The 27,220-nt window shown below is 47.6% G+C and overlaps 2 protein-coding genes across 2 annotated transcripts in view; one reads left to right on the forward strand and one right to left on the reverse strand.

The window, feature by feature from the left end:
* Positions 1-1,256: 1,256 nt before the first annotated feature.
* On the forward strand, positions 1,257-9,461 carry LOC138646051 (cardiotrophin-2-like). The gene is made up of 3 exons (XM_069735522.1): positions 1,257-1,299; positions 3,817-3,953; positions 7,504-9,461. Exons 1-3 carry the CDS (start codon positions 1,284-1,286, stop codon positions 8,005-8,007), a joined length of 657 nt encoding a protein of 218 aa, XP_069591623.1. The 5' UTR covers positions 1,257-1,283; the 3' UTR covers positions 8,008-9,461.
* Positions 9,462-12,438: 2,977 nt separating this feature from the next.
* Positions 12,439-27,220, reverse strand: part of PRSS53 (serine protease 53) — a 37,268-nt gene continuing 22,486 nt past the window's right edge. The window contains exons 3-14 of the mRNA XM_069735053.1: positions 19,921-20,083; positions 19,481-19,773; positions 19,205-19,371; positions 18,878-19,121; positions 18,365-18,515; positions 17,831-18,093; positions 17,589-17,737; positions 16,927-17,155; positions 14,954-15,110; positions 14,605-14,873; positions 13,678-13,820; positions 12,439-13,583 (exon numbers count right to left, since the gene is read on the reverse strand). Of these exons, the coding sequence (XP_069591154.1) occupies positions 13,077-13,583; positions 13,678-13,820; positions 14,605-14,873; positions 14,954-15,110; positions 16,927-17,155; positions 17,589-17,737; positions 17,831-18,093; positions 18,365-18,515; positions 18,878-19,121; positions 19,205-19,371; positions 19,481-19,773; positions 19,921-20,083 (2,735 nt within the window). The 3' untranslated portion in view covers positions 12,439-13,076. The remainder of the gene's footprint in view (positions 13,584-13,677; positions 13,821-14,604; positions 14,874-14,953; positions 15,111-16,926; positions 17,156-17,588; positions 17,738-17,830; positions 18,094-18,364; positions 18,516-18,877; positions 19,122-19,204; positions 19,372-19,480; positions 19,774-19,920; positions 20,084-27,220) is intronic.

Consider the following 27,220-nt stretch of genomic DNA (forward strand, 5'->3'; position numbering starts at 1 on the left):
TGTCCCCCTAGCTTCCGGCAGCACCCCAGAGTATGAGACAGGTGTCAGACCTATGTCCCCCTAGCTTCCGGCAGCTCCCCAGAGTATGAGACAGGTGTCAGACCTATGACCCCCTAGCTGCCGGCAGCTCCCCAGAGTATGAGACAGGTGTCAGACCTATGTCCCCCTAGCTGCCGGCAGCTCCCCAGTGTATGAGACAGGTGTCAGACCTATGACCCCCTAGCTTCCGGCAGCTCCCCAGAGTATGAGACAGGTGTCAGACCTATGTCCCCCTAGCTGCCGGCAGCTCCCCAGTGTATGAGACAGGTGTCAGACCTATGTCCCCCTAGCTGCCGGCAGCACCCCAGAGTATGAGACAGGTGTCAGACCTATGTCCCCCTAGCTGCCGGCAGCTCCCCAGTGTATGAGACAGGTGTCAGACCTATGACCCCCTAGCTTCCGGCAGCTCCCCAGAGTATGAGACAGGTGTCAGACCTATGTCCCCCTAGCTTCCGGCAGCTCCCCAGAGTATGAGACAGGTGTCAGACCTATGACCCCCTAGCTGCCGGCAGCTCCCCAGAGTATGAGACAGGTGTCAGACCTATGACCCCTTTGCTGCTGAAAAACTGCAACCCCCAACAAGCTCAGACAGGAGACCACCGCACTAGTGAGGTGTAAAGTTTGGACGTTCACGCCGCTCTGCAGCCTCCATCACCCCGTGCCATGACTGACGCAGTGGTTGGTGACGGTGGCGGCACTTATCACCTGCCCGTATCAGGTAGCGATTCACGGGACGTCAGGCATGAAGTGTAATTACATGTTTCACGTGTGTACGTGTGCTTTACACCAGATTTGTGCCAAATCCCTGGGGGGGAAGGCGGGCGACTCATATAATACCTCCTAGGGGGGTGAAGGATGGTAACCCAACTCCTGCAGTGCTTCATTGTCTTGGCAGCGCTTCCGTCAGCGAGGTGACAGCTCTGGGGGGTGAGGGCAGACGAGGGGGCACGAGTCACTGGTCAGGTGTATTTGGGCTTCTTTGGATGGGTCACCTCGCCGCCCCCTTTACATACTTTCTCTTCGAGTCAGCACCTGACTCTCCTCCTCCTGGATTTCTTAGAAGGAAGCAGGAATGACAGCGTGGAGCGGAGAATGGGGATTCCTCTCTGAGGCAGCACGGCAGGGGGTGTGTGACGTCTACAGATTACTACACCGGGAAAAGGACATGGGGGGTGGAGGGGACAGGTATAAAGGCCGCTCACCTGCAGGGCAGGTGGAGCACTGGGACAGGGAGCTGATGCAGGATGCTGGCAGGGGCAGGTAAGTCCCATCTCCATACAGAGAGGATGAACGAAAGTGGTGGGACTGCGCCCACTGCCAACATGGTGGTACTGGGCTCACTGCCAACATGGTGGTACTGCGCCCACTGCCAACATGGTGGGACTGGGCCCACTGCCAACATGGTGGTACTGGGCTCACTGGCAACATGGTGGTACTGGGCTCACTGGCAACATGGTGGTACTGCGCCCACTGCCAACATGGTGGGACTGCGCCCACTGCCGACATGGTGGTACTGCGCTCACTGCCGACATGGTGGTACTGCGCTCACTGCCGACATGGTGGTACTGCGCCCACTGCCAACATGGTGGTACTGGGCTCACTGGCAACATGGTGGGACTGGGCCCACTGCCAACATGGTGGGACTGCGCCCACTGCCGACATGGTGGTACTGCGCCCACTGCCAACATGGTGGTACTGCGCCCACTGCCAACATGGTGGGACTGCGCCCACTGCCGACATGGTGGGACTGGGCTCACTGGCAACATGGTGGTACTGCGCCCACTGCCAACATGGTGGTACTGCGCCCACTGCCAACATGGTGGTACTGCGCCCACTGCCGACATGGTGGTACTGCGCCCACTGCCGACATGGTGGTACTGCGCCCACTGCCAACATGGTGGTACTGCGCCCACTGCCGACATGGTGGTACTGCGCCCACTGCCAACATGGTGGTACTGCGCCCACTGCCAACATGGTGGGACTGGGCCCACTGCCAACATGGTGGTACTGCACCCACTGCCGACATGGTGGTACTGCGCCCACTGCCAACATGGTGGTACTGCGCCCACTGCCAACATGGTGGGACTGCGCCCACTGCCGACATGGTGGTACTGCGCCCACTGCCAACATGGTGGTACTGCGCCCACTGCCAACATGGTGGTACTGCGCCCACTGCCAACATGGTGGTACTGCGCCCACTGCCAACATGGTGGGACTGCGCCCACTGCCGACATGGTGGTACTGCGCCCACTGCCAACATGGTGGGACTGGGCTCACTGCCAACATGGTGGGACTGCGCCCACTGCCAACATGGTGGGACTGGGCTCACTGCCGACATGGTGGTACTGGGCTCACTGCCGACATGGTGGTACTGCGCCCACTGCCGACATGGTGGTACTGGGCTCACTGCCGACATGGTGGTACTGTGCTCACTGGCGACATTGTGGGACTGGGCTCACTGCCGACATGGTGGGACTGGGCTCACTGCCGACATGGTGGTACTTCGCTCACTGCCGACATGGTGGGACTGGGCCCACTGCCGACATGGTGGTCCTGGCTCACTGCCAACATGGTGGTCCTGGCTCACTGCTGACATGGTGGTCCTGGCTCACTGCCGACATGGTGGTCCTGGCTCACTGCCGACATGGTGGTGCTGGGCTCACTGCCGACATGGTGGTCCTGGCTCACTGCCAACATGGTGGTCCTGGCTCACTGCCGACATGGTGGTCCTGGCTCACTGCCGACATGGTGGTCCTGGCTCACTGCCGACATGGTGGTGCTGGGCTCACTGCCGACATGGTGGTCCTGGCTCACTGCCAACATGGTGGTCCTGGCTCACTGCCGACATGGTGGTCCTGGCTCACTGCCGACATGGTGGTCCTGGCTCACTGCCGACATGGTGGTGCTGGGCTCACTGCCAACATGGTGGTCCTGGCTCACTGCCGACATGGTGGTCCTGGCTCACTGCCGACATGGTGGTGCTGGGCTCACTGCCGACATGGTGGTCCTGGCTCACTGCCGACATGGTGGTCCTGGCTCACTGCCGACATGGTGGTCCTGGCTCACTGCCGACATGGTGGTCCTGGCTCACTGCCGACATGGTGGTCCTGGCTCACTGCCGACATGGTGGTACTGCGCTCACTGCCGACATGGTGGTGCTGGGCTCACTGCCGACATGGTGGTCCTGGCTCACTGCCGACATGGTGGTCCTGGCTCACTGCCGACATGGTGGTGCTGGGCTCACTGCAGACATGGTGGTGCTGGGCTCACTGCAGACATGGTGGTGCTGGGCTCACTGCAGACATGGTGGTGCTGGGCTCACTGCAGACATGGTGGTGCTGGGCTCACTGCCGACATGGTGGTGCTGGGCTCACTGCCGACATGGTGGTGCTGGGCTCACTGCAGACATGGTGGTCCTGGCTCACTGCCGACATGGTGGTACTGCGCTCACTGCAGACATGGTGGTACTGCGCTCACTGCAGACATGGTGGTGCTGGGCTCACTGCAGACATGGTGGCGCTGCACTCCATAGGGGTACTACGCTTACAACCAACATGGTGGTATTGTGCTTACTTTGGACAAGATGGTGCTGACAGTGGTACTGTGGTTACAGCAGACATAGTGATGCTGTGCATTATTACGGTATTGGTGCTCTGTATTATTACTACGGTGGTACTGTACACTACTACTATGTTGGTGCTCTGTATTATTACTATGGTGCATAATATCGTGGTCGCTAAACTGTACATACATTTATATTCTCCATCCTCTGTGCAGTGTTTGTGGCGTTTGGCGTTGTTGCGTGGTACCGCGGATCGGCCGCCCTTCCTCTATCAGGAGAAGAGATCATCACCAGAATAAGCAGTTTGGCTTCTTTATACAAGAGCAATGCGACTGTGGTGCTGAACACATATGTAAGTAACCCCCTCTCTGACAACTAGCTGTACGGGACGGTTGTCAGTCCCACTCTGCTCCTCCATTATTATTATTCACAATCCACAGGGCTTATATATACACATATAAATCTACTCGAAATAGCTCGCAATCTAATAAAAACCTGACATAATAAGTTTGGGCCTCTGCTAGAAAGCAAGTACCTAACATAAAGTGAAGATAATAAGCTAGAGCCTGGAATTATTAGAATGTGAGATAATAACTTAGGTCCTATGATAATAAGTGAGGACCTGAGATAATAAGCAAATACCTGAGATATTCAGTTAGATCCCATGATATCAATGATAAGCATAAAACTGAGATATTCGGCTAGATCCTGAGATTATCGGAACAGACTGAGATAACAAGAACCAAAAGATAATAATCTAGGGCCTGAGATAATAAGTGAGAACCTAAAATGATAGGCAAAGGCTTGGGATATTAAGCTACAACCTGGGATAACAAGTACATAAGATAATAAGCTAGGGCCAGAAATAATAAGTAAGAACCTGAGATAACATGTGAGGACCTGATATAACAAGCTGAGACCTTAGATTATAAAAACCTAAAGGTACCGTCACATTTAGCGACGCTGCAGCGATACCGACAACGATGCCGATCGCTGCAGCGTCGCTGTTTAGTCGTTGTGTGGTCGCTGGAGAGCTGTCACACAGACAGCTCTCCAGCGACCAACGATGCCGAAGTCCCCTGCCGCATTACAGCACCACATTTCCCTGCCGCATTACAGCACCACATTTCCCTGCCGCATTACAGCACCACATTTCCCTGCCGCATTACAGCACCACATTTCCCTGCCGCATTACAGCACCACATTTCCCTGCCCTGCCGCATTACAGCACCACATTTCCCTGCCTCATTACAGCACCACATTTCCCTGCTGCATTACAGCACCACATTTCCCTGCCGCATTACAGCACCACATTTCCCTGCCGCATTACAGCACCACATTTCCCTGCCGCATTACAGCACCACATTTCCCTGCCCTGCCGCATTACAGCACCACATTTCCCTGCCTCATTACAGCACCACATTTCCCTGCCGCATTTCAGCACCACATTTCCCTGCCGCATTACAGCACCACTTTTCCCTGCCCTGCCGCATTACAGCACCACATTTCCCTGCTGCATTACAGCACCACATTTCCCTGCCGCATTACAGCACCACATTTCCCTGCCGCATTACAGTACCACATTTCCCTGCTGCATTACAGCACCACATTTCCCTGCTGCATTACAGCACCACATTTCCCTGCCGCATTACAGTACCACATTTCCCTGCTGCATTACAGCACCACATTTCCCTGCCCTGCCGCGTTACAGCACCACATTTCCCTGCCCTGACGCATTACAGCACCACATTTCCCTGCCCTGACGCATTACAGCACCACATTTTCCTGCCTCATTACAGCACCACATTTCCCTGCCCTGCCGCGTTACAGCACCACATTTCCCTGCCCTGCCGCATTACAGCACCACATTTCCCTGCCGCATTACAGCACCACATTTCCCTGCCTCATTACAGCACCACATTTCCCTGCCGCATTTCAGCACCACATTTCCCTGCCGCATTACAGCACCACTTTTCCCTGCCCTGCCGCATTACAGCACCACATTTCCCTGCTGCATTACAGCACCACATTTCCCTGCCGCATTACAGTACCACATTTCCCTGCTGCATTACAGCACCAGATTTCCCTGCTGCATTACAGCACCACATTTTCCTGCCGCATTACAGCACCAAATTTCCCTGCCCTGCTGCATTACAGCACCACATTTCCCTGCTGCATTACAGCACATTTCCCTGCCGCATTACAGTACCACATTTCCCTGCTGCATTACAGCACCACATTTTCCTGCCGCATTACAGCACCACATTTCCCTGCCTCATTACAGCACCACATTTCCCTGCCTCATTACAGCACATTTCCCTGCCCTGCCGCGTTACAGCACCACATTTCCCTGCTGCATTACAGCACCACATTTCCCTGCCGCATTACAGCACCACATTTCCCTGCCGCATTACAGCACCACATTTCCCTGCCGCATTACAGCACCACATTTCCCTGCCGCATTACAGCACCACATTTCCCTGCCGCATTACAGCACCACATTTCCCTGCCCTGCCGCATTACAGCACCACATTTCCCTGCCTCATTACAGCACCACATTTCCCTGCTGCATTACAGCACCACATTTCCCTGCCGCATTACAGCACCACATTTCCCTGCCGCATTACAGCACCACATTTCCCTGCCGCATTACAGCACCACATTTCCCTGCCCTGCCGCATTACAGCACCACATTTCCCTGCCTCATTACAGCACCACATTTCCCTGCCGCATTTCAGCACCACATTTCCCTGCCGCATTACAGCACCACTTTTCCCTGCCCTGCCGCATTACAGCACCACATTTCCCTGCTGCATTACAGCACCACATTTCCCTGCCGCATTACAGCACCACATTTCCCTGCCGCATTACAGTACCACATTTCCCTGCTGCATTACAGCACCACATTTCCCTGCTGCATTACAGCACCACATTTCCCTGCCGCATTACAGTACCACATTTCCCTGCTGCATTACAGCACCACATTTCCCTGCCCTGCCGCGTTACAGCACCACATTTCCCTGCCCTGACGCATTACAGCACCACATTTCCCTGCCCTGACGCATTACAGCACCACATTTTCCTGCCTCATTACAGCACCACATTTCCCTGCCCTGCCGCGTTACAGCACCACATTTCCCTGCCCTGCCGCATTACAGCACCACATTTCCCTGCCGCATTACAGCACCACATTTCCCTGCCTCATTACAGCACCACATTTCCCTGCCGCATTTCAGCACCACATTTCCCTGCCGCATTACAGCACCACTTTTCCCTGCCCTGCCGCATTACAGCACCACATTTCCCTGCTGCATTACAGCACCACATTTCCCTGCCGCATTACAGTACCACATTTCCCTGCTGCATTACAGCACCAGATTTCCCTGCTGCATTACAGCACCACATTTTCCTGCCGCATTACAGCACCAAATTTCCCTGCCCTGCTGCATTACAGCACCACATTTCCCTGCTGCATTACAGCACATTTCCCTGCCGCATTACAGTACCACATTTCCCTGCTGCATTACAGCACCACATTTTCCTGCCGCATTACAGCACCACATTTCCCTGCCTCATTACAGCACCACATTTCCCTGCCTCATTACAGCACATTTCCCTGCCCTGCCGCGTTACAGCACCACATTTCCCTGCTGCATTACAGCACCACATTTCCCTGCCGCATTACAGCACCACATTTCCCTGCCGCATTACAGCACCACATTTCCCTGCTACATGACAGCACCACATTACCCTGCTGCATTACAGCACCACATTTCCCTGGTCATTTCTATTGCCCATGGGTGGAGGGGGCTGAACATGGCACACTCGAGAGGACCCCTTTGACCCTTGTTATGACCCTCTTTCTTGTGGCTGGTTCTCATCTCTGTGTTTCTCTCCCGTAGCTGCAGCACCAAGGTTCTCCGTTCAATGACGATAACTTCAGCTTCCCTTCCTGGTTTGAGAACGGTCTTCCCACCGCTGCCATGGGCTTCAGGGCCTGGAGGTGTCTATGTCCCAGTGACCGTCTTCTACTGGCCAGACAAGCCTTCTCCACCATGTCCGAGTTCTTCCAGCTGGTTCGCGATGAACAGTTGACCCTAAACCCATCGGCGGCCTTGCTCCACCAGCTCCTGGAGATCGCCCAGATGTCCTCAGAGGCTTTACTCAGTAACCTCAACGATGCCATCTTCATCCTGGGCTACCAGCCTCCGTCCACCCTGGCCGAACCCCTGAGCTGGACCTCTACAGACGAAAACACCTTCAAGAGGAAGGTCCGGGGCTACGTCCTGTGCAGAGAGTACAAGGACTGGCTGATGAGGGTGCCCAAAGACATGGACATACTGAGGGCCGCAAGGAACAAGAGAGACACTTTCGGGCAGAGCAGGAAGGATTGTTGCCACTCGTAGAAGACGTCTAAGGAGACATAAATGTCCTAAAGTATGAGAAGCCAAAGGTGGACCCTACACGATGGCCAAAGGCAGCACGGGGCCCGTCCAGGAGACGACAGTGGGAAAGTGTGATACAGCCTCAGAGAAGCATGCGGAACGTCAGCCGATGTAGCCAAGCCTCCATCCTACGTATCTCCAGAGCGGCCACCACTTGCCACATCAGGACCATTCGAGGACCTCGTGGATTCTGCGCTGCACTTTGCCAGCTCTCCCACCAGGGGGTAGCAGCTGACTTACCAATCACAAGCTCTTGACTGATGGTCCCGGGCTCATGCATGGATGAGTCTGTGTGGTCTAAATAAGGACTACAAGTCCCAACAAGTTGCCCAGGACTGTGGGACCAGAAAAGAGATTTAAATGTATCAGAATTAGTTTGCTGATGTTCTCATTCTATGATGTCATCAGCAGCGGTGATGTCACTCCTGTGAGTCAGCAGTGAGATGGGGCTTCCTGGCATCACATTTCCTGTAGTGCAGACCCCATTACATCATCCGACCAATGCAGAATTCCGCAGAAGATTGCAGATCGCTCCCAGAATTCCTTTCTAGTTCTACTAAATCCTAACCCCTTATACCCCTGTGCATGGCACTGCAAGTCCCAGCATGGCTCTGGAGTGTGCAGCTGTCCCAGCTCTAGGTAGGGAGTGTGCAGGACATGCTTACACTTGCAGTACTACAGTCTAGAGCATGGAGATGTGCTCCGTACATACACAACCCTCTAGTCGTGGAACACTGCAAATAGTCACAGCCATTATGGTGAGATAGTAAGTCAGAATTCTAGCGGTAATAAACAAAGATAAACAATTACTGTATGCGGTAATGCTGCAAGGACTGCGAGATAATAAGCAAGGGCTCTGCAAGAGTAAGCAAACAATAAAAGATCTGAGACTTTACGCAAGGACAATAAATGAGGACAAAGATCAAATGAAAGAGTTCTGAGATAATAAGCGAGAGCTTTGATATAAAAAAGTAAGTGCTGTGAAATAACAAACAAGATCTGTGAGATAATACGCGAGAGCTGTGGGATTATAAGTGAGGACTATGAGATAATTAGTTAGAGCTCTGAGATAATAAATGAGGGCACTTACACAATAAGTAAGACCTCTGGGATAATAAGTGAGGGCTGTGAGATAAATGAGAAATTTAAGATGATAAGTGAGGGCTACGAGATAATAAATAACAGCTTTGAGATAATAAGAGTTCCGAGATAATAAGTGAGAGCTGTTAGGTAATAAGTAAGAGCTCTGAGATACTAAGTGAGTGCTATGAGATAATAGACAACAGCTTTGGGATAATAAGCAAGAGCTGAGAAGTAAGAGATCGGAGATAATAAGTGAGTGCTATGAGATAATAGACAACAGCTTTGGGATAATAAGCAAGAGCTGAGAAGTAAGAGATCAGAGATAATAAGTGAGCGCTGTGAGATAAGTAAGAGATCTGAGACAATAAGTCATGGCTATAAGATAATAAATAACAGCTCTGAGATAATAAGCAATCGCTATGTGATAATAAGCAAGCACTCCGAGATAATAAGTAAGAGCTATGAGATAGTAACCAAGGGCTGAATTAAAGAATAAGAACTAAGATAATAGACGATAAGCAAGGGCACTGAGATAATAAGTTAGAGCTCCAGAACAATGAGCTTGGAATGATCTGTAATAAATATGAGCACTAAGTTTTTATTTCATATTTTATATTTTTTTATAGTTTGAGCTTTATGAAGAATTCTATACTTTTATATCCGGGTGACGCCGCGGGTCACCTGTGCACTATATTTATATCCATTCGCTGCTATGCAACTTTTGTACTTATGACTTTGTACTATTTATACTGGACGATGTGCGGCGGCGTGCGGACCGCGGCCCTGCTCTACTATGTCCGGACGCAGAGTATTTATATTATTTATGTCATTAAACTGATTATTTATTTTTTAAGCTGAATTATAAATTATTGTAAAAAAACTGTAAAAATAAATAAATTGTGACTTTTATAATAGTCATCGATCATTTTATTCTCGTATCTTGCGTGATGAAAAGATCAGAAACATGAAACAACTGAAAACGTCTGCCTGATGAAGAAAGCAGTAATATTTCGAGATAATAAGTCTGTTCTCAGAGATAATAAGTCAGTTTCCTCAAGATAAGTCTGTTCTCTCCAGATATTGTCTCTGAGGTAATAAGTCAGTGACTGAGATGCTAAGTTCTTTCTATGAGATAATCAGCTTTTTGAGATAATAAGTCTGTTCTCTAAGAGTAAATATGTTGTCTGAGACGATAAGGTTTCCAGAATAAATACATCAGTGTTATGAAACAATCAATCTGTTCTCTGATGCAAGTTGATTTTTTTTTTAGATAATCGGTTACTTTCCTGAGATAGCTGCAATTTTTAAATAATAACTCTATTCGCTGAGATAATAAGTCTGATTCTCTTCTTTCAGATTAGTCTGTCCTCTCAGATCATGACAATAAGAAAATGCCTGAGATCATAACTCTGTTCTCTGAGACAAGTCAGTTCACTGAGATAATAAGCAAGTGTCTGAGATAACAAGTCTATTGTTTGAGATTGGTGGCAGGGCTAGGGGAAAATTGATTTGTTTATGAGATAGTGAGTTCATTTTCTGGGATAATTCATCCAAACTTTGAGATATTACGTCTGTTTTCTGAGAGAATAAGCTACTGCTTTGAGATAAATCAGTTCTCTGAGATAATAAGCAAATGACTGAAATAATAGAAAACGTGTCCTTCTTTGAGAGAATAGGTGAGTTAGCTGAGATAATAAGTCTGATCTATGAGATAATAGGTGAGATCTCTGATATAATAAGTCTGATCTATGAGATAATAGGTGAGATCTTTGAGATAATAAGTCAGATCTATGAGAGAATAGGTGAGATCTCTGAGATATTAAGTCTGATCTATGATATAATAGGTGAGTTAGCTGAGATAATAAGTCTGATCTATGAGATAATAGGTGAGACCTCTGAGATAATAAGTCTGATCTTTGAGATAATAGATGAGATCTCTGACACAATAAATCTGATCTATGCAATAATAGGTGAGATCTTTGACATAATAAGTCTGATCTATGAGATAATAGGTGAGATCTCTGAGATATTAAGTCTGATCTATGAGATAATAGGTGAGTTAGTTGAGTTAATAAGTCTGATCTATGAGAAAATAGGTGAGATCTCTGACATAATAAGTCTGATCTATGAGATAATAGGTGAGATCTCTGACATAATGAGTCTGATCTATGAGATAATAGGTGAGATCTTTGACATAATAAGTCTGATCTATGAGATAATAGGTGAGATCTCTGAGATACGAAGTCTGATCTATGAGATAATAGGTGAGATCTCTGAGATATTAAGTCTGATCTATGAGATAATAGGTGAGACCTCTGAGATAATAAGTCTGATCTATGAGATAATAGGTGAGATCTCTGACATAATAAGTCTGATCTATGAGATAATAGGTGAGATCTCTGACATAATAAGTGATCTATGAGATAATAGGTGAGATCTCTGACATAATAAGTCTGATCTATGAGATAATAGGTGAGATCTCTGACATAATAAGTCTGATCTATGAGATAATAGGTGAGATCTCTAACATAATAAGTCTGATCTATGAGATAATAGGTGAGATCTCTGACATAAGTCTGATCTATGAGATAATAGGTGAGATCTCTGACATAATAAGTCTGATCTATGAGATAATAGGTGAGATCTCTGACATAATAAGTCTGATCTATGAGATAATAGGTGAGATCTCTGAGATAATAAGTCTGATCTATGAGATTATAGGTGAGATCTTTGAGATAAGTCAGATCTATGAGATAATAGGTGAGATCTCTGACATAATAAGTCTGATCTATGAGATAATAGGTGAGATCTCTGACATAATAAGTCTGATCTATGAGATAATAGGTGAGATCTCTGAGATAATAAGTCTGATCTATGAGATAATAGGTGAGATCTCTGACATAATAAGTCTGATCTATGAGATAATAGGTGAGATCTCTGACATAATAAGTCTGATCTATGAGATAATAGGTGAGATCTCTGAGATAATAAGTCTGATCTATGAGATAATAGGTGAGATCTCTGACATAATAAGTCTGATCTATGAGATAATAGGTGAGATCTCTGACTTAATAAGTCTGATCTATGAGATAATAGGTGAGATCTCTGACTTAATAAGTCTGATCTATGAGATAATAGGTGAGATCTCTGACATAATAAGTCTGATCTATGAAATTAGAGTTCTCTAAGATAATAAGGCTCCTCAGCGATATTAGTTCAATTCTCTGAGACAATGGGATAATAAATCAACATTTTAGGAGAGTTATTTGGAATAATAACTCCTGTAATTGTAAGCAATAGACGAAAAAATATTCAAATAACATAATTTATTTTTCTAGAATTGAAATCATACAAATATTGCTAGATTTTGTTTTCACAGTAATTAAATGAAACATGATTAGGAAATCCTGGCACTTGTAGTTCCAGGAGGCTGTTATGCGTAAAAACATATAACCGCAGCTCTCCTTCTAGGAAAGAGAAATGGAAGCGACCAGAGGTGAACACCCCTCCCATCATGGGCTTTGCCAGACAGTATCGGCATAGGGCATGTGCCTGAAAAACATACAGCGCACCTGTATCTGCCCTGCACGCAGAGCCCCCTCCCAGCACAAGGTAAAGATGCTGCTCTTGTGTGTTATATCCATAAGTGGGAGGGGATTAGACAAGTCTGTGCCACATAGAGAAGCAGTCCCATGTACAGCAGGTAGAACTTCCTGTGATCACTTTTACGGTATGTACACGTCATCCTTGGAATAGTCTAAATATTGAGATAGGCGACTGCACTGCAACCCACTGGTCGTCTGTGGGATAGCAGCGTCATCTTGGTGGTTCTACTCTCCATACAATATGGATGCCGGTAGTGGAGACTCTTCGCAAGAAAGCAGCGCTACTCGTGCTGCTCAGGAGGCTCACAAGTCCGCTGCATGACTTCCGGGATTTGAAGGTCCTCAGTCGTAGAGACCAAGGCTCAGGAGAAGTAGAAGACAATGTGTAGACCAGTTCCACCATAAATGTCCCACACCAGAGCTCGTTGTTGGTGAAGGCCCAGTTGAGTTTATTTGTCGGTTCCCATCTTTAATGGTGAAACTTATATTGTAGGGGGTGGTTGTTCTGTGTCCGGCACAAGTGACTCCATCCTCAGTGACGGTCCCAGAACAGGAACCAGTGTGGGTGGCATTAGCAGTGTGTGATATCAGTGTTGTGCTAGGCTGAAGTGGTGGGACAGGTGTATTGGCTGCGGGCACAGAGTCATCAGGAATCGTCTTATTACTTTCCAAGTAGCTGAGGTCTTTCTTGGGAACCACCTCTTGGATCCAGGACAAGTTGGGCATGACTGCAGTAAAGTTACCTGGGCATGAATTCTTCTTGGGTGGAGAACTTTGGCTGAACATGCCGTGCAAAAACCAGGGACCTCCAGACTTGGGCTGACATACAAGCGGGGCGCTGGAATCCATCTGTGGGCAATATATTTGAAGGACAATGGTCATGAGTTTTTTAGCACTTCTGATTCCCGTTCCCATCATGTCCCTCATCTTCTTATGTACATACCAGACAAGTAAATGCGTTGTTTCTTTTCGCTGCTGCACACAATCGTCTTTCGCTTTCTGTGATGTCTCCTTCAGCTCCACACTTATTGGCTTCCAACAGAGAGATCTCAAGATGTCTCAGAGATGGAGAGGATGAGATACTATCTGCAAAAGAGAAGCAAATGGATAAGTGAAGGACATGTAGTCTAGGAATGACTATCTTGGAGGTACAGTGGACTGGCAATGGGGTCTATCATCAGCCCTGAACTCATGAGATACTATCTGGAAAAGAGAAGCAAATGGATAAGTGAAGGACATGTAGTCTAGGAATGACTATCTTGGAGGTACAGTGGACTGGCAATGGGGTCTATCATCAGCCCTGAACTCATGAGATACTATCTGGAAAAGAGAAGCAAATGGATAAGTGAAGGACATGTAGTCTAGGAATGACTATATTGGAGGTACAGTGGACTGGCAATGGGGTCTATCATCAGCCCCGAACTCTAGGAGATATTGTAGGTATGACTGGAGATGAACCATGGAAGCTGACCTTGTCCAAATCTGTCTTAAGGTGGCAATATCTATAAGTAACCCACCGATCTGCACCAAGAATATGAGAAATGTCTATGTTGTCTCCTGTGGGCTTGAGATCGGTTTAACCAGAGGTAGTCTACTCTGGCATCAGCACCAGGGAAACCCGGGAACAACAAGCTTGAAAGCACATTACAATATGGCCGTACATGCTCTACAAGCTAAGGGTACCCACTGTGTCTGTCACCAGGGCCTATGTACAACAAACTGGCCCCCAACTAGCAGTTGGCATCGAGTTGATAAATCCCTATTCTCATCATTGTTCAATGGAATCACTAGCAAAATCTATTGTATAAGTCCTGGCACCTCATGAAGGACGCCCATTATATTTACTGCTACTATGTCCTAAGTGTGCTACCTGATGGGTACAGCTTTCCCCAGCCAGTGACCCAACATCTACTGGAAGGAAGTAGAGACCGGTCATGGGGAAGGCAAATGGGCAGGATGTAGTCAGAGAATGTGACTCCGTAGAACATCTCCACCAGAGCCAGGTCATCTTCTCCAGTCTTTGTGTTGTATCTAGGATGGGGCACCACCTTCTTGATCTTCCGCGTCACCCTTTGGAGATTGGGTCCATATAGGAGTTGAGTGGACAGTGAGACTTTGTACTCATTGATGGAGGTATACCTACGGAGACAAGTCATGTGTGAGCACCAGGATGGCACCACGTAGAAAAAGCCCAAATACAACCACCTCCGCCGTAATACCTCGGTATACAGTGAGCAGCAATGAGGAACCAGGTTTCAGCAATCAGGACACCGGAGCAGACATGAGATTCGTACAGCTGTAGACTGACCTGCCATGGCCACGTCTTGTCTGTGGCGTCACCAATAGACCCCGGGGAAATGATTGAGAGCCCACAACCTGCAATACACATTTATATTGGAGGCCTAGTGAGGTCATCACTTATAGTTAGAGAGCAGTGATGTCATCACTTATAGTTAGAGAGCAGTGATGTCATCACTTATAGTTAGAGAGCAGTGATGTCATCACTTAAAGATGGACAGTGATGTCACCAACCTGGGATCTCGTTCCATGAACTCAGATCTACAGTACAGACCAAAAGTTTGGACACACCTTCTCATTTAAAGATTTTTCTGCATTTTCATGACTATGAAAATTGTACAATCACACTGAAGGCATCAAAACTATGAATTAACACATGTGGAATTATATACTTAAAAAAAGTGTGAAACAACTGAAATTATGTCTTATATTCTAGGTTCTTCAAAGTAGCCACCTTTTGCTTTGATGACTGCTTTGCACACTCTTGGCATTCTCTTGATGAGCTTCAAGAGGTAGTTACCGGGAATGGTTTTCACTTCACAGGTGTGCCCTGTCAGGTTTAATAAGTGGGATTTCTTGCCTTATAAATGGGGTTGGGACCATCAGTTGTGTTGTGCAGAAGTCTGGTGGATACACAGCTGATAGTCCTACTGAATAGACTTTTAGAATTTGTATTATGGCAAGAAAAAAGCAGCTAAGTAAAGAAAAACGTGTGGCCATCATTACTTTAAAAAATGAAGGTCAGTCAGACCGAAAAATTGGGAAAACTTTTAAAGTGTCCCCAAGTGCAGTGGCAAAAACCATCAAGCACTACAAAGAAATTGGCTCACATGAGGACCGCCCCAGGAAAGGAAGACCAAGAGTCACCTCTGCTTCTGAGGATAAGTTTATCCGAGTCACCAGCCTCAGAAATCGCAGGTTAACAGCAGCTCAGATTAGAGACCAGGTCAATGCCACACAGATTTCTAGCAGCAGACACATCTCTACAACAACTGTTAAGAGGAGACTTTGTGCAGCAGCCTTCATGGTAAAATAGCTGCTAGGAAACCACTGCTAAGGACAGGCAACAAGCAGAAGAGACTTGTTTTGGCTAAAGAACACAAGGAATGGACATTAGACCAGTGGAAATCTGTGCTTTGGTCTGATGAGTCCAAATTTGAGATGTTTGGTTCCAACCACCGTGTCTTTGTGCGACACAGAAAAGGTGAACGGATGGACTTTACATGCCTGGTTCCCACCGTGAAGCATGGAGGAGGAGGTGTGATGGTGTGGGGGTGCATAGCTACCACAGCATCTTTAAGCGGCATGCTATTCCATCCGGTTTGCGTTTAGTTGGACCATCATTTATTTTTCAACAGGACAATGACCTCAAACACCTCCAGGCTGTGTAAGTACTATTTGACCAAGAAGGAGAGTGATGGGGTGCTACACCAGATGACCTGGCCTCCACAGTCACCAGACCTGGACCCAATCGAGATGGTTTGGGGTGAGCTGGACCGCAGAGTGAAGGCAAAAGGGCCAAGAAGTGCTAAGCATCTCTGGGAACTCCTTCAAGATTGTTGGAAGACCATTCCCGGTGACTACCTCTTGAACCTCATCAAGAGAATGCCAAGAGTGTGCAAAGCAGTCTTCAAAGCAAAAGGTGGCTACTGTGAAGAACCTAGAATATAAGACATATTTTCAGTTGTTTCACACTTTTTTGTTAAGTATATAATTCCACATGTGGTAATTCATAGTTTTGATGCCTTCAGTGTGAATGTACAATTTTCATAGTCATGAAAATACAGAAAAATCTTTAAATGAGAAGGTGTGTCCAAACTTTTGGTCTGTACTGTACGTTCTGGGGTCTCACATGGGTCACGCACTGTATATGATAGGTCTGCATGCTCGTTACCTCTTGGGCTGTTGATTGAGCACCGGTCGGAGTCCAGCTCTGCAGGCTGAGTTTTCGGCTGTAAGCGGAAGAAGGCGTCTCGGGTCTCCTGTAATATCCAACTTTCATAGTGCGTGAGGTCGGTGAACACCTCAGGGAGTGAAGTGCCACAACCGCCCCCGAAGCTCTGTACCCCAATCAGAAACCATGTGTTATTCTCTTTACAGGCCAGCGGACCCCCAGAATCAATCTGTAAAGAAAGTCATGGAAAATGGTTTAGCCCACCCACTGCTGACAATGATCACAGAGGTGCAATGACTCTCATCAGCTGCTGAGGGCGCTCTCATCCTGCTACGTTAAATGGCTAATGTCAGAGAGTAATTCTGTATATTTTATACATATTTGATGCTGATAATAATCAATCTATATTGGATAATGGTAGTTTGAGGGGTCAAATTTAGTAAAGGCTTAAAGGAGATGTTCACCTATTGTGTTTCTTTCCTGCACCTTACACGCTGTGATTACAAGCAGTAGACACTGGAGTTGCCTCAATGTTCTCAAGCATTAGGTGGTGTTTTTGGTAGAATGATGGCTCTATGATTGGTAGATGCATTTCAGTCCTCCTGCCACTAGAGGTGCTAAAATGAGTTCGCAATAATATTAAACCCCAAAGCCACACTTACCAGACACTTGCCCATAGTCTCCTGCCTGGTGGCACATATCATACCGGGCAGTATGGAGACACTGGGCTTGTCAGAGTTTGATTGACTGTAGATGCAGTTGCATTGGTTTGGGCCAACCAGATCCATTTTGACTCCTCGGGAAGGCTGAACTGAAGGGTGGAAAAGGAAACCAATCAGAGATAAAAATTTGGGATTCGAGTGCTAATTCATCCCTATAAGACGAAAGAACTGGAGAACCTCACCTGGATGATCACCATCATTGCCACTGAGCCAACAGGATGAGTTATGCGGGATCTTATGGGAAGAGTAGGGAACGCAGATTGGCCCAGCGTAGGTTCCTAAAGGTGGCGGCATGGCGAGCCGGACGAGGGCCACATTGTATCCCTGTTCTGGAGTGATGTAAGACCCATGAATGCTGATCTTCTCTACAGCAAGGTGCCTCATTTCCTGTGTCCCGGTGGCTATAGTGACTGACCAGTCCAAAGGGAAGTCAGAAGAGTCCGGGCTTACATCCGAAGGGAAGACATGGACACAAGAGTGAAGACCCAAACATGGCCACAACCATCCTACAGTCTGACTGCCCTGTAATCTTTCTTTTGTTTCCCCATCTACTACTTCACTTTCTTTATTTCTACCTTTATATCTTCCGTTTCCACAATACTTTACTAGAACCAAATCCTTTCCCATAAATCAGCCTTTTGTAGTCATTTTCCCCTTGTTTATGCCTTTAATTACGTCTACCCTTAACCCCGTCTGATCATTGACGATTGTCTCACCCAACAAAGCATTTTGCCGCCGTTATAACCCATTTGGTTGAGATTAGAGCCCCTCCACAGGCCCTTCGATCATCTTTCCACAGGTCCACGTGCCATGGCCACGGCCCAGGACTTACTGAGCCTGAAGTGTCCACATTCGAAAATCCACAACCTTGAGAAAAATAATTGAAGTTTTAGATGGAAAGTTTATCAATGTAGCCCACACAAAATAAAGTCAATGTTGTAACGATTTTTTTGGACAATTAACCAGTGAGATGTCAACTTCTATAACCTTCAATCTAGGAGATCCAAGAAGCAATGCATCTCTTCATTCCTTACCGATGGCACTGATGGCATCACTACTATATATCCCAATGTTCCCCCCACCGGCCTGTAATGCTCTTGTAATGATGGGATTTCTCTGGTCTACATCGATGACTTTCTATGTTCAATGTCATTATAGTTCTCTATATGTACATTGCTTAAAGCCTAGACCTTGATGAGCAATGAAGTATGTCCTATCGTAGAGGTTACCTGTGGTCAGATTGCTGAGTAGGTCACTGCAGGTGTCGTTATCCACATCATCAGTGACATTAATGAACTGAGGGGAGAAGGTAACAGAAGAGTCCGTCCACTTCTGGATCCAGTCTTTGTAGAAGGACGCAGAGGTGACAATGGTGGGATTGTCTTTTAAGTGACAACCTTCAGAAAAGCTAATGACTCCGGCAAGGAACCAAACACCATCTTCATTGCAGACCACAGGACCCCCTGAGTCTCCCTAAGACATACAGGACATGAGATGGATGAAAACAGAGGCGTCTCCCCCAACTTACCATGAAGGTCTCAGTCATCCATAGTTACCTGACAAGGACCTTTCTTTCCATAAGGGTCCACTATACACAACATGCCGGGCTTTGCAGGTTGGAACACGTCTGGTCTTACGTGAGTGTTGTAGATACAATTACATGTTTTCCAGCCAATCAGTGTTTGGGCAATTGTCTTCAGTGACCTCTTGCTTTCCAGGGGAACTATGGAAAATGAAGAGGAGTCATGCAAAGGTCTATGGTTGGCAATGTTGGAAGACTGATCAAAGCTATGGTCTTCGCCTCCATTCCCGCCACTTGTAAATTTACTAACCGTCTTCTAGAACATCCTCGAGGCCGGTTGCATAGCATGTGCTTCGAAAATGGAATCGGTGGGTGACCTCAGGCAGGCAAACAGGAGAAATAAACCTTGTCAAATTGACAGGTTGGGACAGTTCCATGAGGGCGATGTCATGTCCTAGGACGTAGCTGGCGTAGCTGCCATGCACCACGATCCTCGATGGCACAATAGTGACAGCCGTGCTTTCCTCTGGGGTATATCCCATTTTGGTGAAGCCCAGGTGCACTCTCCATAATGTCGGGTCCTGTTTAATATCTGTGGATTTTCTAAAAATAAAGAAGAAAGTCAACTTCATAGAACAAAGTACCCAACCGTAATGACATTGGCCAAAGGATCCACATGGGGTCCGAGTGTCTGGTTCTTCGCTACCAGATCATCAGGTCCGGTGCTTATTCGGGGTTCATTACACTTACTTGCTGAAGCAGTGAGCAGCGGTGAGGATCCATTTCTCAGAGATCAGGTTTCCCGCACACTCTGGCTTCCCATTGAAGCTCAGGCTGGCATGCCATGGCCATTCCCCCGGGGCCGCATCGGTTCCACCATAGACCCTGGAGCGCAATCCCTGCTTTCCACAGACTGCAACACAAATAGACACTATAGAGAAGAGCGGCCGATGGAGATGTAGTGTAGATTGAAAAAGCTTGAAAAATGTTGAAAAAGGTAGTCACCAGGGCTCGAATATTGCCGGAATATTCCCAGGATTAGCAATGTTTGATCACTGCTGTTCAACAGCTGCAACCGCAGGACAACAAGGAGGACAGAAGATTCAGTATCTCTGCTGACCCTCCTGTGCTTCTGTTACCGGAGAACAAACTGTCACCATTCACTGATCCTAGGAGAATTCCTGGGAAACCGCATCAAAGGTGCAGAGGTAACAACTGAACCTTATCCCATCAGGGGTGCAGAGGTAACAGCCACACCTTATCCCATCGGGGGTGCAGAGGTAACAGCCGCACCTTATCCCATCGGGGGCGCAGAGGTAACAGCCGCACCTTATCCCATCGGGGGTGCAAAGGTAACAGCAGCACCTTATCCCATCGGGGGTGCAGACGTAACAGCCGCACCTTATCCCATCGAGGGTGCAGAGGTAACAGCCGCACCTTATCCCATCGGGGGTGCAGAGGTAACAGCCGCACCTTATCCCATCGGGGGTGCAGAGGTAACAGCCACACCTTATCCCATCGGGGGTGCAGAGGTAACAGCCGCACCTTATCCCATCGGGGGTGCAAAGGTAACAGCAGCACCTTATCCCATCAGGAGTGCAGAGGTAACAGCCGCACCTTATCCCATCTGGAGTGCAGAGGTAACAGCTGCACCTTATCCCATCAGGGGTGCAGAGGTAACAGCAGCACCTTATCCCATCGGGGGTGCAGAGGTAACAGCCGCACCTTATCCCATCAAGGGTGCAGAGGTAACAGCAGCACCTTATCCCATCGGGGGTGCAGAGGTAACAGCCGCACCTTATCCCATCTGGAGTGCAGAGGTAACAGCCGCACCTTATCCCATCAGGGGTGCAGAGGTAACAGCCACACCTTATCCCATCGGGGGTGCAGAGGTAACAGCCGCACCTTATCCCATCGGGGGTGCAGAGGTAACAGCCGCACCTTATCCCATCGGGGGTGCTGTCATGATCCCAATGGCAGGGGATCACAAAAGGACAAGCACAAAAAAACAGAACAAGCTCTAGGGTGATGGAAACTGAGCTGACCGCGATCCTGAACCTAATTCACAACACTAGCAGTAGCCGGGGAACGTGCCTACGATGATTCTAGACGTCTCGCGCCAGCCGAAGGACTAGCTTCCCCTATTAGAAGAAACAAAGACCTCTCTTGCCTCCAGAGAAACACCCCACAGAAATAGCAGCCCCCCACATGTAATGACGGTGAAATGAGAGGAAAGCACATACGTAGTAATGAAAACAGATTCAGCAAAATGAGGCCCGCTAAAACTAGATAGCAGAGGATACAAAAGTGAACTGCGCGGTCAGCGAAAAACCCTACAAAAAACCATCCTGAAATTACTTGAACTCATGTGCCAACTCATGGAACATGAGGAGTAATATCAGCCCACTAGAGCAACCAGCAACAAGGAATCACATAACTGCAAGCTGGACTAAAACAAAAATAAAGCAAAAGGTGGAACAGAAAAATCAAAAACTTAGCTTGTCCTGATGATTACAGAAGCGGAAAGCAGAGGTAACAAGACACACTGATTACATTGATCGCCGGCGAGGAAATGACAAGAAAGCCAGGTTAAATAGGAAACTCCCATATCCTGATAGAACAGGTGGACACCAGAGACCGCAGAGAACACAAGTCACCCAGTACCATCTGTAACCACCAGAGGGAGCCCAAAAACAGAATCCACAACAGTACCCCCCCCCCTTGAGGAGGGGTCACCGAACCCTCACGAGAACCACCAGGGCGACCAGCATGAGCCCTATGAAATGCACGGACCAAATCAGCAGCATGAACATCAGAGGCAACCACCCAAGAATTATCCTCCTGACCATAACCCTTCCACTTGACCAAATACTGAAGTTTCCGTCTGGAAACACGAGAATCCAAGATCTTCTCCACAACATACTCCAATTCTCCCTCCACCAGCACCGGAGCAGGAGGCTCAAGCGAAGGAACAAAAGGTACCTCATACCTCCGCAACAACGACCGATGGAACACATTATGAATAGCAAACGATGCCGGGAGATCCAAACGAAATGACACAGGGTTAAGAATTTCCAAGATCCTATAGGGACCGATGAACCGAGGCTTGAACTTAGGAGAAGAGACCTTCATAGGAACAAAACGGGAAGACAACCACACTAAGTCCCCAACACGAAGTCGAGGACCCACGCGGCGACGGCGATTAGCAAACTGCTGAGCCCTCTCCTGGGACAACTTCAAATTGTCCACCACATGACTCCAAATCTGATGCAACCTATCCACCACCATGTCCACTCCAGGACAATCAGAAGGCTCCACCTGACCAGAGGAAAAACGAGGATGAAACCCCGAATTACAAAAGAAAGGAGAAACCAAGGTAGCAGAACTAGCCCGATTATTAAGGGCAAATTCGGCAAGCGGCAAAAAGGTAACCCAGTCATCTTGATCAGCAGAAACAAAACACCTTAAATAAGTTTCCAAGGTCTGATTAGTTCGTTCCATCTGGCCATTCGTCTGAGGATGGAATGCAGACGAAAAGGACAAATCAATGCCCATCTTAGCACAGAACGTCTGCCAAAATCTAGACACAAACTGGGATCCCCTGTCAGAAACAATGTTCTCCGGAATCCCATGCAAACGAACCACATTCTGAAAAAACAGAGGGACCAACTCAGAGGAGGAAGGTAACTTAGGCAAGGGTACCAGATGAACCATCTTAGAAAAGCGGTCACACACAACCCAGATGACGGACATTTTTTGAGAGACAGGGAGATCCGAAATAAAGTCCATGGAAATGTGCGTCCAAGGCCTCTTCGGGATAGGCAAAGGTGACAACAATCCACTGGCCCGAGAACAGCAAGGCTTAGCCCGAGCGCAAACTTCACAAGACTGCACAAAAGAACGCACATCCCTCGACAAGGAAGGCCACCAAAAAGACCTGGCCACCAAGTCTCTAGTACCAAATATTCCAGGATGACCTGCCAACGCAGAAGAATGGACCTCGGAGATGACTCTACTGGTCCAATTATCCGGAACAAACAGTCTTTCAGGCGGACAACGATCAGGTTTATCCGCCTGAAACTCCTGCAAAGCACGTCGCAAGTCTGGGAAGACAGCCGACAAAATCACCCCATCCCTAAGGATACCAGTGGGCTCAGAATTTCCAGGGGAATCAGGCACAAAACTGCTAGAAAGAGCATCCGCCTTCACATTCTTTGAACCTGGCAGGTACGAAACCACAAAATCGAAACGGGAGAAAAACAGTGACCAACGAGCCTGTCTAGGATTCAGACGCTTGGCAGACTCAAGGTAAATCAGATTTTTGTGATCAGTCAAGACCACCACACGATGTCTAGCACCCTCAAGCCAATGACGCCACTCCTCAAATGCCCACTTCATGGCCAAAAGCTCCCGATTACCAACATCATAATTCCGCTCAGTGGGCGAAAACTTTCTAGAAAAGAACGCACATGGCTTCATCACCGAGCAATCGGAGCTTCTCTGTGACAAAACCGCCCCCGCTCCAATCTCGGAAGCATCAACCTCAACCTGAAAAGGAAGCGAAACATCTGGCTGACGCAACACAGGAGCAGAAGAAAACCGGCGCTTAAGTTCCTGAAAGGCCTCCACAGCGGCAGGAGACCAATCAGCAACATCAGCACCCTTCTTAGTCAGATCCGTCAAAGGCTTAACAACACTAGAAAAATTAGTTATGAAACGACGATAAAAATTAGCAAAGCCCAAGAACTTCTGTAGACTCTTAAGAGATGTAGGCTGCATCCAGTCACAAATAGCTTGAACCTTGACGGGATCCATCTCAATAGTAGAAGGGGTAAAAATATACCCCAAAAAAGAAATCTTCTGGACTCCAAAGAGACACTTTGAACCTTTTACAAACAAAGAATTGGCCCGCAGGACCTGAAACACCTTCCTGACCTGCTGAACATGGGACTCCCAGTCATCAGAAAAAACCAAAACATCATCCAAATACACAATCATAAATTTATCCAGATATTCACGGAAAATATCGTGCATAAAGGACTGGAAGACAGATGGAGCATTAGAAAGTCCAAAAGGCATCACCAAATACTCAAAATGGCCCTCAGGCGTATTAAATGCGGTTTTCCACTCATCACCCTGCTTAATCCGCACAAGATTATATGCACCCCGAAGATCAATCTTAGTGAACCATTTAGCCCCCTTAATGCGAGCGAACAAATCAGTCAACAATGGCAAAGGATACTGATATTTGACCGTAATCTTATTCAAAAGACGGTAATCTATACTAGGCCTCAAGGAACCATCTTTTTTGGCCACGAAAAAAAAAACCTGCTCCCAAAGGAGACGAAGATGGACGGATATGTCCCTTTTCCAAGGACTCCTTAACATAATCCCGCATAGCAGTATGCTCTGGCACTGACAGATTGAACAAACGACCTTTAGGAAATTTACTGCCAGGAATCAAATCTATAGCACAATCGCAATCCCTGTGAGGAGGAAGCGAATTGAGCTTAGGCTCCTCAAAAACATCCCGATAATCAGACAAAAATACAGGAACCTCAGAAGGAGTAGATGAAGCGATAGAAATCGGAAGTGCATCATCATGAACCCCCTGACATCCCCAGCTTAACACAGACATCGTTTTCCAGTCCAAGACTGGGTTATGAGTTTGTAACTATGGCAGACCAAGCACTAAGACATCATGTAAATTATACAGTACCAGGAAGCGAATCACCTCCTGATGAACGGGAGTCATACGCATGGTCACATGTGTCCAGTACTGAGGTTTATTCATAGCCAAAGGTGTAGAGTCAATACCTTTCAAAGGAATAGGGACTTCCAGAGGCTCCAGACTAAACCCACAGCGGTTGGCAAATGACCAATCCATAAGACTCAGGGCAGCGCCTAAATCCACATAGGCATCGACGGAAATGGCTGATAATGAACAAATCAGAGTCACAGACAGAATGAACTTAGACTGTAAAGTACTAATGGCAACAGACTTATCAACCTTTTTTGTGCGTTTAGAGCATGCTGATATAACATGAGCTGAATCACCACAATAAAAACACAACCCATTTTTCCGCCTATAGTTTTGCCGTTCACTTCTGGACTGAATTCTATCACATTGCATTATCTCAGGTGCCTGTTCAGAAGACACCGCCAAATGGTGCACAGGTTTGCGCTCCCGTAAACGCCGATCAATCTGAATAGCCATAGTCATAGACTCATTCAGACCTGTAGGCGCAGGGAACCCCACCATAACATCTTTAATGGCCTCAGAAAGGCCATCTCTGAATTTTGCAGCCAGAGCGCACTCATTCCACTGAGTAAGCACCGACCATTTCCGAAATTTCTGACAATATATTTCTGCTTCATCTTGCCCCTGAGAGAGAGCCAATAAAGCTTTTTCAGCCTGAATCTCTAGGTTAGGTTCCTCATAGAGCAAACCCAATGCCAGAAAAAACGCATCCACATTGAGCAACGCAGGATCCCCTGGTGCCAATGCAAATGCCCAATTCTGAGGGTCACCCCGCAGGAAAGATATCACAATCTTGACTTGCTGAGCAGGGTCTCCAGAGGAGCGAGATTTCAAAGAAAGAAACAACTTGCAATTGTTCCTAAAATTCAGAAAACTAGATCTATCTCCAGAAAAAAACTCTGGGATAGGAATTCTAGGTTCAGACATAGGAGCATGTACAACAAAATCTTGTATATTTTGAACCTTAGCAGCAAGATTATTCAGGCTGGAAGCCAAACTCTGGACGTCCATGATAAACAGCTGAGGTCAGAGCCATTCAAGGATTAAGAGGAGGTAAGACGCAGCCAGGCTGCAATTAAGGCTAGGCAGCAAACTCTGAGGGAAGGAAAAAAAAAAAAAAACTTCCTCAGACTACTTTTCCTCCTACTTCAGCCAATACGATTACCACTTTTCGGGCCGGCGATACTGTCATGATCCCAATGGCAGGGGATCACAAAAGAACAAGCACAAAAAAACAGAACAAGCTCTAGGGTGATGGAAACTGAGCTGACCGCGATCCTGAACCTAATTCACAACACTAGCAGTAGCCGGGGAACGTGCCTACGATGATTCTAGACGTCTCGCGCCAGCCGAAGGACTAGCTTCCCCTATTAGAAGAAACAAAGACCTCTCTTGCCTCCAGAGAAACACCCCACAGAAATAGCAGCCCCCCACATGTAATGACGGTGAAATGAGAGGAAAGCACATACGTAGTAATGAAAACAGATTCAGCAAAATGAGGCCCGCTAAAACTAGATAGCAGAGGATACAAAAGTGAACTGCGCGGTCAGCGAAAAACCCTACAAAAAACCATCCTGAAATTACTTGAACTCATGTGCCAACTCATGGAACATGAGGAGTAATATCAGCCCACTAGAGCAACCAGCAACAAGGAATCACATAACTGCAAGCTGGACTAAAACAAAAATAAAGCAAAACGTGGAACAGAAAAATCAAAAACTTAGCTTGTCCTGATGATTACAGAAGCGGAAAGCAGAGGTAACAAGACACACTGATTACATTGATCGCCGGCGAGGAAATGACAAGAAAGCCAGGTTAAATAGGAAACTCCCATATCCTGATAGAACAGGTGGACACCAGAGACCGCAGAGAACACAAGTCACCCAGTACCATCTGTAACCACCAGAGGGAGCCCAAAAACAGAATCCACAACAGGGTGCAGACGTAACAGCCGCACCTTATCCCATCGAGGGTGCAGAGGTAACAGCCGCACCTTATCCCATCGGGGGTGCAGAGGTAACAGCCACACCTTATCCCATTGGGGGTGCAGAGGTAACAGCCGCACCTTATCCCATCGGGGGTGCAAAGGTAACAGCCGCACATTATCCCATCGGGAGTGCAGAGGTAACAGCCGCACCTTATCCCATCTGGAGTGCAGAGGTAACAGCCGCACCTTATCCCATCAGGGGTGCAGAGGTAACAGCAGCACCTTATCCCATCGGGGGTGCAGAGGTAACAGCCGCACCTTATCCCATCAAGGGTGCAGAGGTAACAGCAGCACCTTATCCC

This window comes from Ranitomeya imitator, chromosome 7 (assembly GCF_032444005.1).
Source record: "Ranitomeya imitator isolate aRanImi1 chromosome 7, aRanImi1.pri, whole genome shotgun sequence".
Taxonomy (NCBI): domain Eukaryota; kingdom Metazoa; phylum Chordata; class Amphibia; order Anura; family Dendrobatidae; genus Ranitomeya; species Ranitomeya imitator.